Source organism: Lates calcarifer, linkage group LG6, assembly GCF_001640805.2.
Source record: "Lates calcarifer isolate ASB-BC8 linkage group LG6, TLL_Latcal_v3, whole genome shotgun sequence".
NCBI classification, from domain to species: Eukaryota; Metazoa; Chordata; class Actinopteri; family Centropomidae; genus Lates; species Lates calcarifer.
In genome coordinates this window covers 11,236,307-11,252,043 of record NC_066838.1, presented here as the reverse complement: position 1 = coordinate 11,252,043, position 15,737 = coordinate 11,236,307, and the positions used below count along the sequence as shown (strand labels likewise).

General features: G+C 39.3%; 1 protein-coding gene across 1 annotated transcript; it reads left to right on the top strand.

The window, feature by feature from the left end:
* The first annotated feature begins 1,775 nt into the window (after positions 1 to 1,775).
* lg6h1orf127 (linkage group 6 C1orf127 homolog) lies at positions 1,776 to 6,518 on the top strand. Its single transcript, XM_018665870.2, has 6 exons — positions 1,776 to 1,931; positions 2,088 to 2,225; positions 2,321 to 2,405; positions 3,263 to 3,459; positions 3,600 to 3,717; positions 4,836 to 6,518. The coding sequence occupies exons 2-6, from the start codon at positions 2,154 to 2,156 to the stop codon at positions 5,270 to 5,272; spliced, it is 909 nt and encodes a 302-aa protein (XP_018521386.2). The 5' UTR covers positions 1,776 to 1,931; positions 2,088 to 2,153; the 3' UTR covers positions 5,273 to 6,518.
* The last annotated feature ends 9,219 nt before the right edge of the window (positions 6,519 to 15,737 follow it).

The window sequence follows — 15,737 nt, the reverse complement described above, 5'->3', positions numbered from 1 at the left end:
TTTGATTAATCTTATTTATCTTCTCGTGTTACATAACTTGCAACAGGCAACGTTTAAAGCCCCTGGTGTACCCTTTGAAGATTCACCTTAAAAAACCCAAACAAAAGGTACGCACTGAAAATTTGTTTTGAAGAATATTTATTACCATGTGATCAAGGCTCACGTGGAAATATTTTTTTTCTTAAAATATGATCTTAATATTTGTTTTATTTGCTTTTGGATAAGATGTTCAGACACTTGAACAGACCAGAATTATGATCAAATATAATTATGATATGTATAATAGGCTCCAAAATGACATTGTCCGTTTTAATATACGATCTATGATTTGTCAAAAATTAATCATAAGGTCAGAAAGCAACACCCAACCGATCCACCAGTCTTAAAGCCATTCAAAACTTTCTCTGTACAGCCAAAATAGTTATTTTAATTTCTAGTGTAGGTCCCAAAGTTAAAAAAAAAAAAAAAAATCCCAGACATGTCAGGAATAGGAGTATAAATAAGAGTATAAAATGATATAGGGAATTTGAAATATGTGTATTTGATGGAATGGTGCAGCCAACACAGGTGACAGTTTTAACGTTTCTCTCAGTGTCAAATCAATGAAGAGCTGGAACAAGGTGTTCCAGAAAAATACTGTATATGTGATACTGCATTATTTTAAATCTGCTTAAGATGAAGGAAAAAGGAGATGTTAAGGGTTAATTCATTATATACTGCTGCTTTAAAGCCCATTTTCACACATCCTAAAGACAGAGATCATTATTTGTGACTTTTTTTTGTCACTTGCTTGTCACATGTCAGAGTAAACACACCTGTGTTCTTTTTTTTTTTTCTTCTCCCCAATGACATCAGCCCCCTGGTCTACCCACAAATAGACCAGGGTCAGACTGCCTACAGACATTTTCATCTCTGGAAGTGTCATGGATCAGATAAGATTTGGCATCCTCCTGAGAACTATGTGAGTTACATAACATCGTGCAAAAATGGACTTAAACTATTTACCATCTTAAAAATATAAGTAATATTTTATATTCTTTTCTGCAGCATTTTACAGTGTTTTATCACGAGGAGTGTATTGTCTATTCAGAGAAGAGAATGGGTCAATACCCCAATAGCAAAATTCACAGGTAAACCTTCACTCTGTGATAACTGCAAATGTTTACAATGCTCTCATGTGGTATCTGAAGAAATGCCCTTGAATTTTTAGAAGGCGATATAGCATGTTTTTCTGAATATATGGAGGTGTGGATCCACAGTTCAAGAATTGAAGGGTTGCAAGTCTGGCTGTCTGGGACTTTACAAATCCAAGGTAACTGTTTCTGACACAATAAGTTTTAAATATTGAATGTGAGATGAAAGTCTTTGCCTGAGAATCATGTTTTTCTTTCCATAAGTCAATCTTGCATCTCTGGATCTCCTAAACCTCCAGCTGTCTGTGTGTGGATTCTCACTGCACAAAGATCCTGACAGGAACTTTATTTTTAGAGTCCTTTACACTGGATGTTTTGTCCAGCAACAGGTATGCCAATCCTTTAAGAAATATATACTCCATGTATACAGACTTTTGACCTTTGCAGCCAGGCTCAGTGGTAACAAATGTCTGATTGTATTGTGACTATTCAGCATGGCTTCCATGTGCTTACACTGAATTTGGCAAAGAGGATAAATCGATTTGGAGGCAGACCTCACAGTTTCATAATGACGTGCCCTGTGGTTTCTTCGCTGCCCAGCAGAGAGCAAATCCAGTGTGGCCCAGAGTATATTCAGGTAAATGCTCAGTGGAGTTCATCAAACGCAAGTCAACTGTTTTTCATTTGGCATTTTGTCTCGTTTCAACTAAATACTTTGGGTTGCTTTGTTATTCTGATAAGATTTGTGTGTGTCTTCAGGTGATCAGAGAAGTTCCCTACGACAACTGGAACAATGAGGTAGTAATTATCACCAGTTCATGAAATCCTGACTCACTTACATGCTCAAATATGTTTGTAGATGTATATGGATGAGAGAGACAGAGAGAGAGAAAAAAAAAGAAGGAATCTATCTTTGACTTTGACTGCATGTGCATGTTTGGTTTTGAATCACAGTTGCAGTGGTCACTGTCTTTGAGCGATCACCTCATTGTAGCTCTGGAGGATGCCAGCCTGATCCAGATGAACACTGACATAAACGGACCAGACATTACAGTCCAAGGCAGGAGGAGGGAGATCTTGAGCCCTGTGAAGGTAGGGAAGCTGATGCATCACACTGCCTCCTAGTGACCTGTATGCAAAATTACAAATGCGATACAAATTTCTGACTTTCTTTTTGGTTTATGCAGGTAATAGAAAATGAGGCAGAATTCTTGGCCTTGAAGCTGGTCAGTGGTCAGTATGCCTACAGTATGGAAGCTACGTGTCCAAAAGGTGGGTAGCAAGCAGAGAATCTGAACTGAAATGTTTACAATGCTGTATGTAAGATAAGATAAGATAAGATAGACTTTATTCATCCCACTTATGGGAAATTTCATGTTACAGCAGCAATGTAATGCTGTATGTATGAAGTCCTGCATCCAAATTTGTACTAATAACAGCAAATGTTCTTAAAGTATCCAAAGAAGGCCTAAAAGTACTTGTTCTGCAGAAAAATAATCCCTGTCATGATTAGATTAAAGCTGATCCATTAATTTAAATGTAGAATTTTACTGTTGTACCTGGTTGAATTGAAGCCACTATTAACTATTTTATATCCAGTTACATAGTTTAGCTCAGTGGTTCCCAACCTTGTGGTTGGGCCTTCTCCAAGAGGTCAGAAGTTAAATCTGAGGGGGTCATAAGATGATTAATAAGGGGTAAAGGAGAAAAAACAAAATTTGGTTGCACAACTTTGTATTCACTTTTTGGACATTTGAATGTTGCATAATATTTGAACACTTTGAAAGATATCTAATGAATATTTGAATGAGACTATCTCAGAGAGTCACGAGCTGAAAGGGTTGGAAGCCACTGGTTTAATCTTAAACAATAAATTGTATTTTATGAGCTTATCACATTTTTATTATGTGAACTCTTAATTTGAAAGGTAGCTACATCTATCAAATAAATGTAGCGCAGTAAAAAGTATAATATTTCCCTCTGAAATGCAGTGAAATAGAGGTATAAAGCAGAATTAAACAGAAATTCTTACATACAAGTGCCTCAGAACTGAACTTCAGTAAGTGAGTAAATATACTAAATTACTTTCCAACCCAGTAACACATTTTTATCCCTGATATAATTTTTAGTTACTACGTCCACAACAGAGGAGACTGTGCTGCACATTTTCAAACGACGCATGGGCTTGACCAGGCGAGGCAGCCATGACAGTGAAGGACTGACAGTCAGTGATGTGTCGGTGAACCAGACGGATAATTTCACTGTGCATGAGACGAGTGCATTTGTGACACTCATCATTCCTACAACCCAAATACTCCAGACCAAGGTTGCTGCTGAAACAACAGTTGGCACTCTTATATTTCCAAACCAGAGTTAACTATCCTGATGGACCATATGGTGTCTTATAGTTGGGTCAGTTTCTGATTCATTACAGTGTAAAACATCTAAACCACGTTTGTTTTACAGACCTGCGAGGACAGCAAACAACTCCTGCAGTTGTTCTACAGGGTGGATGTTGTGCTCACCTTCAAAGAGACAAATCACAAAATGCACTGGACCATGGAGAACACACTGCCATGCACAGGTGAGTGTTATGCTGATGAGCACAGTAAAACTAAAGTGGTGATTAATTATTGGATGATATTTTGACCACTGGCCATTGCAAGGCTTTTACTGTAGTCACACCAGGCACTTAAATTTGTTTGTAGCTCAGTCAGTCACTTAATCTTTAAACTTTAGCACCCTTCACACAGTTTAAAGTGAGACAGAGGTAAATATAAAGATGATATGTATGGTATATATGGTAAGAACATCAAATGATTACAATAAACAACAAAAGACAGACCAAGAAAAGATACATTTTGAGCTTATATCTTAAAGACATTTTGATTTTTTAGAGAATTTTCTGCATTTTCTATTTTTACACATAACAGTATCCTGACCTACTTGTATCTACATTAAGTTACATTTGCTTTAAGATATTAAACTGAATTATCCTTTAGTGGTAGTTTATAAATACTGATGAATCAAATATCCATTTGACCTCTACTAAAATATTTGTGATAGAGATTAGCTTCAGATGAGATCACCTTAAGACACTGAAAAAACATGATATGATAATATGATATGATATACTGTACATTGTGTATTGTTCATTTCAAAAGTTTAACTGCTAGACACAAGAAGTTCTTTACTTCAAAAGCCCATTGTGGGTGTTTGTACAATGGAGGTTCCAAGTTCCTACATGACACACTTGCGTAAGTTGTATATTTGTCTATAATAGATTTCCTAACTAACACACACATTGTAACATCAGATTTAAGGTAAGCTCAGAGAAAATTTCCCCCTGCAGCAAGTGATTATGAAAACAGTGCTTTAGTTTCAAACCCTGCACACACTGTGACAGTGACATTCATCAAGAGAAATAACAATAAGAAAATCAGTTTTGAGGAAAATAGGACTTTAACTAGCAAGACTGGTGGAACAATAATAATAAAACAAGAAGGAGGCAGTAGTTTATGGTGTTACTGCAAGGAAGCTGAGACAGAGTTTGTTAGTGTTGTTATGGGGGAAGTTTGTGAAATTGTTAAAAAAAAAAAGAGCCATTAACATTGCACATTATTATTAAGTCATTATTAAAAATGTAGGATCATAAATATGGCTTTTGGATGTTAATTAATTTCACCTTTTGTACCTCCACAGCCAGGCCTGCTGCATCATACATCACATCCTCTCCTGATCCAAACATCACAGCCCTGTCCATGCTCAACTTTAAAAATGAGAGCTTAACCACAGAACAAGTGCTTCTGGAGCGCTCGGACATCCCTGCAGGGAAACCAAACAAGAGAGCTCCATTCGAAGAAATGACGGCAGCAGGATTTTCTGCAGTTAGTTCACCTCTCGCACAGGCAGAGGGCAGCAGTTTTAATTTCCAAACTGGAGAGATGTCAAAGAGTCAAAGTGGGAATTCGTTTTCTGAGTTTGATGGTGACACTGCCACTTCCATCAATGCAACTGTAACAGACTTGTCCTCCAACATGACGGATGCACATGAAGAAGAATATCAACAATTCAGCTCAACCAGAGGGAGTAAAGACCAGCGAAAACAGATAAAATTAAAGTGGATTTGGAAGGATTAAAAACCTGAACAAAATTTGTGAAAAAAAATATCACAACTGAAACAACACAACCCAGTGCACCAATTCTTGAAACAAATAACAATATTTCAATATCTGGCTTGCTTTTTTGATCCACTTCTGTTGTTTTAATTCTTATCCATGCCACGTGTTCCGTGTCTGTTTGCTGTCTTGAAAGGTAATGCTGTGGTCAGTCAGTGCCTGTACAGGTTGATTATACAAGCAGAAATAGAGCCAGACCTCTGCCAGCCGTTGCCCGAGGGTGGACATTATCCAGACACAGGCGTTAAATAAACATGTCTCTATCCAAGCAGCACAGCAGGCTGATGTAGCGAAGACCCTGCAATTGTTACAGCTGATGCCACCTTCCTGAGAAGCCTTGTGTTACAGAAACCCACAAAGAACTGATTTTCAAAAACACAGAATACCTTCTTGTCAAAGATAGAATTCACACTTTCAGAAGTTTTATGTCTCTTAGAGTGAGCTTAACGCTTTACAAATGAATTAATGTGTTTTTTTCTTCTGTTAAGTTAAACAAATCAAGTTCATGACTTCACAGCATTTCAGCTGCAGTGGTGTTGCTTTATGTATCTTTGCTGCAGTATACTGTGTCAACAGGAGAGGGCACTATTGAATGTATTTTCAGAAAACCCTCTTGATGGGCCGTCAGCCTGCCTGCAGATGCTCTTTTCCAAATTTACCAGTTTTAAATGTTTTTTGCAGAGAACTTCTGTTTAATCTTTGTTCCTTTTCTTTCGCATTAGTAATTTAGCTGCATGTTAATTATGGACCACCCCTGAGAAATGCAAAATGTAGTGGAAGGGGAAGTTCACCTTAATTTGACAGTCAGCGTGGTCAATTAGTTGCTTTAAATATTACAACCTTAAATATATTCTGTGTAGAATTACAAGATCAGATTGTTTAGACCAAAATGACTGAAGATGATTCACTTTTGTTTCCACCATTTTTTTTTTCACCTTTGTTTTTGTGACCTCCTGGTATGCACCAAAGCGTCTGTAAATGATAACAGTGCAGTGTTATGCAGTTACATGCATCATATACAATGGGCTGTGGGGCAGAAAATCTAAACTTCCTTGTGCCTTTGGTCCCCATCTGCTCAGTGAACTTATGAGCAGGAAATGGAATAAGTGGTGCAAAAAGCACGCCAACATCCCCGCTTCTTTCATGTGGCCTTTCTCGGCCATTACCCTATCTGTACCGACTGTTAACTGTCTTTACAAAGTTAAAAATCCCTTTCATGTTTCACTGTTTCTTTTTTGTTTTAATTTCAGTCAGAGCATATGGTTTGCACATCTGGGAGATGCTAAGCATGGTGGCACCCAACCCCCACACACACTACTTCTGTGAAGTGATCCATATATGGTCTTCATTGTTATTGCTCATAATCACTCATCATTATTATAAACAAGTCCTGTCTTGATTGGCCGCTTTGAGGTTTGCTGTGTAAAGATGCTTAATAATATGAACTTTCACAATTTCAAACAAACATGAGTCCTTTGGAGAAAGCGAAAACTTTTCCTGGTTCAATTCAGAGCTGTGAAACATCACAGAGACATCTTTCTACACTCTGCCCAGCAGCTGAATTTGCCACCTGTGACTAATCCCATTCTCCTTACATGACCGGGTGTGCGTGGGTGTCATCGTTTTTTTTTTTTTTTTCAAACAAGGAACTCTCTCTGGAGACATTTACAGTAAGTTCCTGAGTGCGCGCACCTCCATTGAGCTGCAAAAATGAAGTATTTCTAGTTAAGTGTGTGGTGTCAAACGGTCCAGCAATGAGTCCGGGTGACAGACTGCACAGCTTGTGCCATGTGACCACAAACAAACAATCAGATCAGATCAGGAAATTTGATAAGTGTATCTCATCTCAGCTCATTTGAGAATAACCACATTTGATCCCTACATAATAGGAAGAGAGTGTCATTAACTGACCAATTTAATGACACCAAAATGAAGTCAAAATTACTATTGTGGACAACTTTGGGTCATTAAATGCCACTTCAGCAGGCTCTGCTCTCCAGCTACCAGCTCTCGGGCAGACAGGGTTTCATGCCACTGGAGAGCCGTGAGGAGGAAGAGGGGGAGGAAGGCTCTGTGCGGCTTTGAGTGGTTTGCTGGGCCTCTTCATCTCGCTCGGCGGGTAATTACAGAATCATGGGTCAACCACGCATGTAACCACGGTTACGTTGCACAGTAGCAGATGTGCTCATGACATTATCCAGCTCCAGAGCAAAAGGTAAATAAAAACAGATGCAGCTGGTTGCTAGGAACCTTCGCCAAACTTGCGTATGCCCCTAATTGTTCCCATGTGGGCCCGCTGAGCTGGAGTAGTAAAAGGGGCGGGTATGCCCTGCTTAAGAAATGCCCGTGTTTCTCAACAGGAGGAATTTATGAATGGGACAACAGGCCTCTGATGGTGGTTGTGGCGATGTGTGTTTATATGTGTGATAATGTGTGTCTGGCTTTCAGTGGAGTTGGCAATATCACCAGTAAAAGTACAATTCCGCCCATTTGCTCACCATTTTCTTCTTCTCCTGAGGAGAGAGCATCACTCCCGTCCTGTCTCTGAGCATCCCTGAAGGTCTACTGGTCTTGATGCTGTCTTTGTCACACCAGGCCTGGATGTGTGTGCGTGACAAGGCACAATGTCAGGGAGGTCCCTGGTTGGACGTCCGCCAGGCCCTGCTGCAGGCCAGATGAAAAATTGAGGAAGAGGCTCGATTTCAGTGATATCCTGCCTTTGCTCGGCATCTGATTACTGTACACAGCCTGCACGGGGGCTGAGATCTAGTGTGGTGTGAGATTGTGTATGTGTGTTTGCAGGGTTACAGGTGTATTTGTTGTAGAGTACGTGCAATAATGACACACATGTTACAGTAAGAGGAGGCCTCAGGACTTGAAATTCCTGATTTAGGGGCCTGTTCCGATAATTTGACGAACAATTTGATGTTTCCCTCTGTGTTGCTTTGAGCTGGAATGTGGTTTATCCTTTTTTCACTGCACACACACCCACACACACACATACATACACGTCTTACACTATGAAGCTCGCTGCCAACAGCGTGTGCCTCCTCTCCCTCTCTCATTAACCGCAACTGTCAGATCCTCCAGATGAGGAGCAATTAAACCAGATAATAAACACTCGCCATCAATTCCTGTTTGTTGATGTTGTTGTTGTTGTTGTTGGTGTCGACGAGCTGGGGGCTCCACTCCTGCCACCTTAGTGCTAACTAGTACTTGAGTAACACACGAGAGCAGCAAGGGAAGAGTCCTTCATAACACTGAAAAGGCCTCTACCTGCAGCATGTATGGCAACACTGGGCTGATAATAAAAAAAGGCACAGTGAATGTTAACAATTAGATCCTAATCAGACACAGCTCACAGAGGCTGCTCTTTTATCCCCAGGCTTCACAGAAAAGGCAAACAAAGCGCTGCAAACTGTCAAGATAAAACACTACTTGGGATTGGTCGTGTCTTAGGGCTTCTTAAAGGGCAGTAATCTTGCCATGCGCTGCTTCCTGAGACGATGCGCTATAAAGACTCCTGTGTTTGCTCTTGTATTGGAGTGATAAGGCCGCTCCTCATCACGCTCCCAACGAGGCTCGCCTCCCCTGTCGATGAGAAGATGGTGGGTGGGGTGGGGGGGGGACAGAGAAGGCCAGCCATGGACGTTAGTTACACTGTAGATGATCAAGTGATGATGGAAAAAGGCCAGGAAAATGAAAGAGTTGAATCTGAAGCTGTTATTTTGAGGAACATCCTGTATTACAGAGTTCCTTTTTCATGTACACTTGCATGATAAGAAAAGTTGATGTTTGAACTTGGATTTGTTCTAATGAGATGAACTCCGGTTGACCTCCAGAATAAGGCAAAGGTGCATGTCCACTCATGATTGTTTAGCCTGTGAAAAAAATAGTGCCTGGGATGGTTTTCCACTTAAATTTGAAGGGTGGACAAAGCATTCTTAGGAATTTAAAGACAATACCCTTTCTTTCAAAGGCTATAAAAACATGTATACAGCTGTACAAGGAGTTTCCTGATCCAAAGGCAAAATATGGTGTCAGATATTCCTATTACCAATCAGGATGGCGTGGCCTGGAAAATAATATACAAGATGAAACTGTGGCCTGTTGAGAAAAAGCAGAAAAAAACGGATCCGATTTCCCTTTCCCCGTGGAAAAATGGACGTAGCCACTTGTTTTGAAACCATATTTCCCTGAAAAACACTCTGAAAACTAAACAAAATTGACAGTGTTGGATTTATTGTCTTCTGCTCTTTGTCTTCAGCGGCCACTGTTTGTGCCTTTGCCATGGAAACGGCAAGGTTATTTATCTTTACAGCCCTTTTACAATAACGTCCCTTTCCTGACCAAACAACAGAGGAAATATCAGGTCAGGCCTCTTCCCCCCTCTAATGATCAGGTCAATTCAGCCTCAGTATTTCATACGACTCATGCACAGTCACACGTGTGCCCACATGCAGCGGTGCTATTGATGAGAAACATACAGTTTGTGATTAACATTTCCGTCCTCTTAGCATGTGTGTTCTTTTTTAGACGTTTTGTTCTTTAAGTAGCTTTAATGTTAAAGGAAAAAAAGGGGTGGGGGGGGGGGGGGTGGGGGGGTGGGGGGTGGTTTTTCTATTTATGTTCTGACCGCTCAGAAAGTCAGTTCAGGCAGAAACACTAGATGGAGACAGAGAAAAGTGACTCCCAGGTTGTATTGCAGGCATGAGGTCTGAGGATACAGTTCACAGTGTTTGAGACACTGGACAAGCACACTCACAAAGAAAGATATTGGCTGTATTATTATTATTATTATTTTTTGTAAACTCACTTGAATCCTCTTGGATACATACATGCATCTTCATTTATAAGAGGTGCTCAGGTTCTTCAGACACCGGCTTCTCTTGTGCAGAAATTTGTAAAATGTAATAAATTTTACTGGCTCTGAAAGCTGTATTTTTCTTCTTCACAGGATAAATCTAATAATCCACTTTTCCCAAATAAAATGCGCGCTGTGCAGTCTTCTGTGAACATCTTGCAAATCCTTGTGACTTGTGTATACTCCAGTATACTTTAGCTGTCGGGTGCTGTCCCCTCTCTTAGTATGGGGGAGACGAGCAATTACTCCTTTTAAGGAGCTGTTCTCATGAAAGTTGCCCAGAGTATATGCAGACTACTTTCCTCAATCCACATAAACAGTGCCGATAATAGAAGAAACTGACAATTTAGATGAGGAGGAATAGGCATAAAAGCATGAGGTGTGTGGAAAGTGCATGTCACAATTAAATTACTTAATGGGTGAAAGTCTCACGATAGATCACATGTAATTTACATCAAGAGTCACTGTAATAAAGACTTTGTAAAACTTACATTGAAATTCAATTAGAGTGTTGAATGCATAACCAAAGCCGTGAAAAATGAACTCATTGGGGGTCCCTTTTCATTACTGCCCTGAGGCAAAAGAGACCATTAATTTAATACATTCCATGTTTTTTCACATGAGCATTTTTAAGTTAGTGCACAATTCAGTCCTAATGTATCTAATACAAAGAGAGAGCCTGCCAAAGACTGCATTATACAAGCAGCAAAGAACCCCCTCACCCCCTCTCCAGTTGTTACCTTGAGTAGTCAGACCACTTTCAATCAGTCAAGCTTGAAAAACGACCCGGGCCTTAAAAAAAACAAAACAACAAAAGAAGAAATTATGATATTGTTTTATTGATTCATAGTGCGGTGAATATTCCTGTACTGCAGGTGCCGCCCCTGGAACAGAAGTACATGCAATGGCGCTGGCTTTGACTGTAAACAGTTAAGCGGCATGTCTTAATTAAGATATTACTGTTTTATCTGAGAACAGTGGATCTGCACCCTTCAGTCAACCACAAAGCCAAAACAAAACAGGGACCCCTTCAGATGTTCCACCCTTTAGAGGAGTGCTAATTAAAAGACTATTTCATTAACTGTTCCAGCTTGGTAAATATAAGTTTACTAGGGGTCAATAGACTTTACAACAGATAATGATTTGGAATATAATTACTGTGTAAAGGGAGCCATGAAAAATACATTCAAAATGAAGCAAAGTTGTTTGTCGGTCCAGTGGTGACCCATCTATGTCATCTTTGGTTAACAGAGTTCAGAGGGCAGGTCACGTTAGCTGCTGTCAACTGGATGCACCAACAGTTTAGCAACCTCCATTGCACCTTTATATAGTACACATGGCTGCCATTTGGCGAGCGGCTGGGGAGCCACAGTAAACCACAGGCTCTAATACTTTTGTTCAGTCTGGTTGCAAAATACAGTAGGTGAGATAATTACAAGCCAGTTAATACTATCTATAACTTTGTTCTCCTCCAAAGAGAATTTATAGAAAATGCTTCACCACTTTTAAATAACATCTGATTGTCATTCCTCACATTACAGGTGTGAAAAGATCTGAACTTTCTAACACTTTCTAAATGCATGTTTTCATGCTGAGAGAGAAACCATATGTAGATTTTCACATGTAGAAATTATCTTGAATTGTACACATTATGTTCTTGCTGAACTCACGACTCTTGCCCCCCCGCCCCATTGTTTTTTTTTTTTTTTCCAGTTCTGTACACACAGGCTGCTAATGAAATCAGCCCATAGAACAATGCCTCATATAGTCAACAAATCCTTTAATGAGTGGATGCGAACAGCAGTGCTGCATGTGAAAAGTCATAAACACATATTTTTTTAGGGTTAAAGGATGAGAGTGACACTGAAGCCAGTCTGGGTGAGTCCTTGTGAAGCAGGGAAAAAAAACATGTATTATTCATTGAAAAACTGTGAATGTTAGTGCTTCTTTTCCTTGTTTCAGCACGCATTTTTCCATTTGTCTTGTGATGCTAAATTTTTAACGTTTTCCCCCCACATCGCATTGATGTTGCATATAATTAGTGACTTTACAGCAAAATCACTTCTGACACCACTGTGTTCACAAATTAGAATACTTCAGATAGAGAAAATTCAGCTGGGAGAATGGGGCTGGGTGAAGTATGAGAGTCGTCTAAATATTATATGCACTGCCCCGGAAAAGTGACAAAATCATTTGAATTAACAGAAAAGATGTGAAAGCTAATTGGAAAAACTCTTGGTTTATTTATATACGTTTAGAAAGCTCATCATGCTTTCAAGAGCAGGATGTGCCCTCCACAAACACGGCACTGTATCCTACGCAGAAAAAGAGCAGGAAATGCTGAAGTGCATATTTGATTTATTTATTTTCACCCAGACGGATACTCAGAGCTTTATACAGATTTTGCCATTTGGAGGTTGAAATAATGGATGGGGCGCTCATCCATTTTTAATTCCTCCATGTTGTGTGAAGGGTAAACATGCTGTTTGAGATGTCTTTTCTCTGCTGAACTGTGTTTTCTCATTATGAGACTGTGTATAGGGAGCAAAAACTAGTCACGAAAGTGCTTAAAGTGTATTGCAACAAGTCATTGAGGGTGCCTTTCCAATAATGCTTATTCCCAAAAGCCACACATTTCTGGAGAGCAAAAAAAAAACAAAAAACAACCAAACAAACAAACAAAAAAAACAGCTTCCATAGGTGCTTCCTGTCACATTTTATATATGTTTACAAATTCAATGATGGCTGTGATTTTCCTTTAATTAATTTGTAGTGTTCAGTGATCTAAGGACAGGGATCTATGCTGACAGACCATCCACCCATGGGAAGTTATTCCGCGAGTAATGCAGTGCAACAGCTCTCCGGTTTGGACCCAGACACCAGCCCACAGATCCACTGATAATTTGGAATCATTTTTAATAAGTCGTAATTACACAGAGGGTCTGATTGTGCTCTGCAGCCCTTGAAAATGAAATATGTTACATTGGGGCCTGATGGTAAAGGATATTGCTTGCCGTTCATACATAATTGAGCGATCTTGAATGTCAAACCAGTGGGAGAAAATGCAACAGAAGCAACAGTATACCTCACCACAAAACTACACAGCATCCCCTCCACTCTGAGCCAGCCAGCAGAGAGGAACATGTGTTATGTGGTGTACCAATGTGCCCGAAGGAGGTGTACATTGACAGGTTCTGTATTCAAGAGTGCTTTCCCAAACTGCTGCTTTAACTAACTGCTGCGTTTTTCCCCCTTGTGGATCTTGAATGGGAAAAAGCCACTTTTTTTTTTTTTTTTTTTTTTACAGCCAAACCCTGTCAGATAATATATTTAGTCTTGAAAGGACTATAAAATTAGCTGAAAAAGAATTCAGATTGAAAGAGTAAGCTTAGATGATGAGAGATGTTCACGTTTTCCTCATTTTTTTTTTTTTGCTCGTCGCCTTTTTCTTCTGGCCTCTGTTCCTCTGATGGAGGGTGGAGGTCTGGCAGGAGGAAGAGCCTTGTCTGTAAACAGATAACCTGACTTTGTTAGTAAATGAAATACACAAGAGCTCGGGGATGGAAGCTTTTTATTTCCTCCTCCTCTTCATAGATAAATGACTCGCTGTCTCCTGAGCAAAGAGCCATCTTTATATTTTTGACGTTTTCGTGTTTAATGTGTTGTATATTTTATATGGCCCTTCTTTATGCTCTGCCTTTTTGCATTTTCCTTTAAAGCTCAAATGCAGTTATTGATGCCCTGCCTCTAGTACATTATGCATTATTTGTTAGTAAGTACCTTTTTTGCATATTGACGGTAACAAGAAAATGCATGTATGGAAATTCTAATATAAATTGACTTATATGTATAGGCTTAGACTCTGCTCACTAAGCTCTTCTGCAAATAATATATAGTTCCTTATGCTGCTAATCCAGAGGAGCAGTCTTAAAGACTGCTGGCTTGAAGGGGAGAGAAAAAACAACTTAGACCTTTAGCTTTTAAAGACTTTATCTTACATTACAGGAATGACAGATTGTGGCTCTTTCTAAGGCTTTTATGCTTTGTTTTCAAGAGGCCCGGGCAAGGGGGGAAGAGAGATGCATGCAGAGACGAAGGGTGATATTGATAAGGATGGAAGGTGCAGAGGAGTGTACTCCAGTGTAATGCAGCTTTATGATGCCCTTTTTCATTTAGCATGAATGGTTTTTATGATTCCATTTCTTGGGTGAACAGGGATGAAAGAGGACTGAGGGGTTGAAACAGACAGAGGACACATCGGGGCCTGTGAAAAACACTTCAGCGTCTTTGCTGTCAACACACACAAAAACCCTTTTATTCAAAATATCTCAACTAACCTCAATCAAAACTGATATTCAGGCAAAGAAATGTGAATGGATTTGGCTGTGAACTGAATGCCCCCCCCCACCTCCCACCCCCAAAAATCAAGCCCGTTGTAAATCCTGTCTGATAATAAGCTGCTACAGCTGCTCTGAAAGTATTCACCCCTCATTAACAATTTGCACATTTTGGTTAAGCTACACGGTTATTGCCTTATTATCAGATTTTATTTGTCTGGGATTTGTGGAATATAGAAAAAAAGCAATTTTTGTCAGAACACTGCATTTAACACACTGAGCTCAGTTTCACACTTTTTGACACCATTTTTCCTTTCTTATGCTATTCCCACCAAAAGTGACAAAACCTTGTTGCTGCTTCACTGCATTTTAATGGATCCTAACAGCATTTGAAGGCACAGTATAAAGTGGATTCACATATGTTTCCACCCCTTCTATAAATCACCAAAGCAAATGCCAAAAAGAAAAAAATGCAATCTTTGTGTGTACTCCAGAAACACACACCTGAGCTACAAAACATTTACAGACCTGAATCCTGTACATTTTCACATATTATAACAGGAAGTTAAATATTTTAATGCTTTTTCTTAATCTCATCACCAATTCTTGTACCCCATCCACGATGGGAGAGACATGGTGTTGTGTTAATCGTGCATAATTACGCCAGAATATACAGTAAAATCTATAGTGATGATTTCCAGTGGAAGTGGAGGAAGTAGTCTGATCCTTTACTTAAGTAAAACTCTCAATACCACAGTGTGAAAATACTCCATTGCAAGTAAAAATGACTGGAAATGAATGTGATAATTATTGTAGAAGAAAACATCAAGAAAACGTCACCTTATTCTACAAAATTCATGCAAATTGTTGACCTCTTATTAAAAATGTCCAGTCACAATGGACAGATTTTTTGTCACCTGTTTTAAGAAAGTAAAATGTTTAAGAATAAATAACAGACACAAAACACTCTGTAAGTTAAAATGTTTTCAGTGTTCACATGATGCAAAAGTAAAAAGTAAAAAAGTGAGAGAGAGTCAAATATTTCTCTGAGAAGTAGAGGGCTAGAGGTATGAAGTAGCAGAAAATGGAAATACTCAAATAAACTACAAAAAATTGTACTTAACTACAATACATGAGTAAATGTACTTAGTTACTGATGATTCAAAACAACTTCCTCTTTTATTTCAAACTTATTTCCTTACAGTCACCATCACTCTCTCCCTTT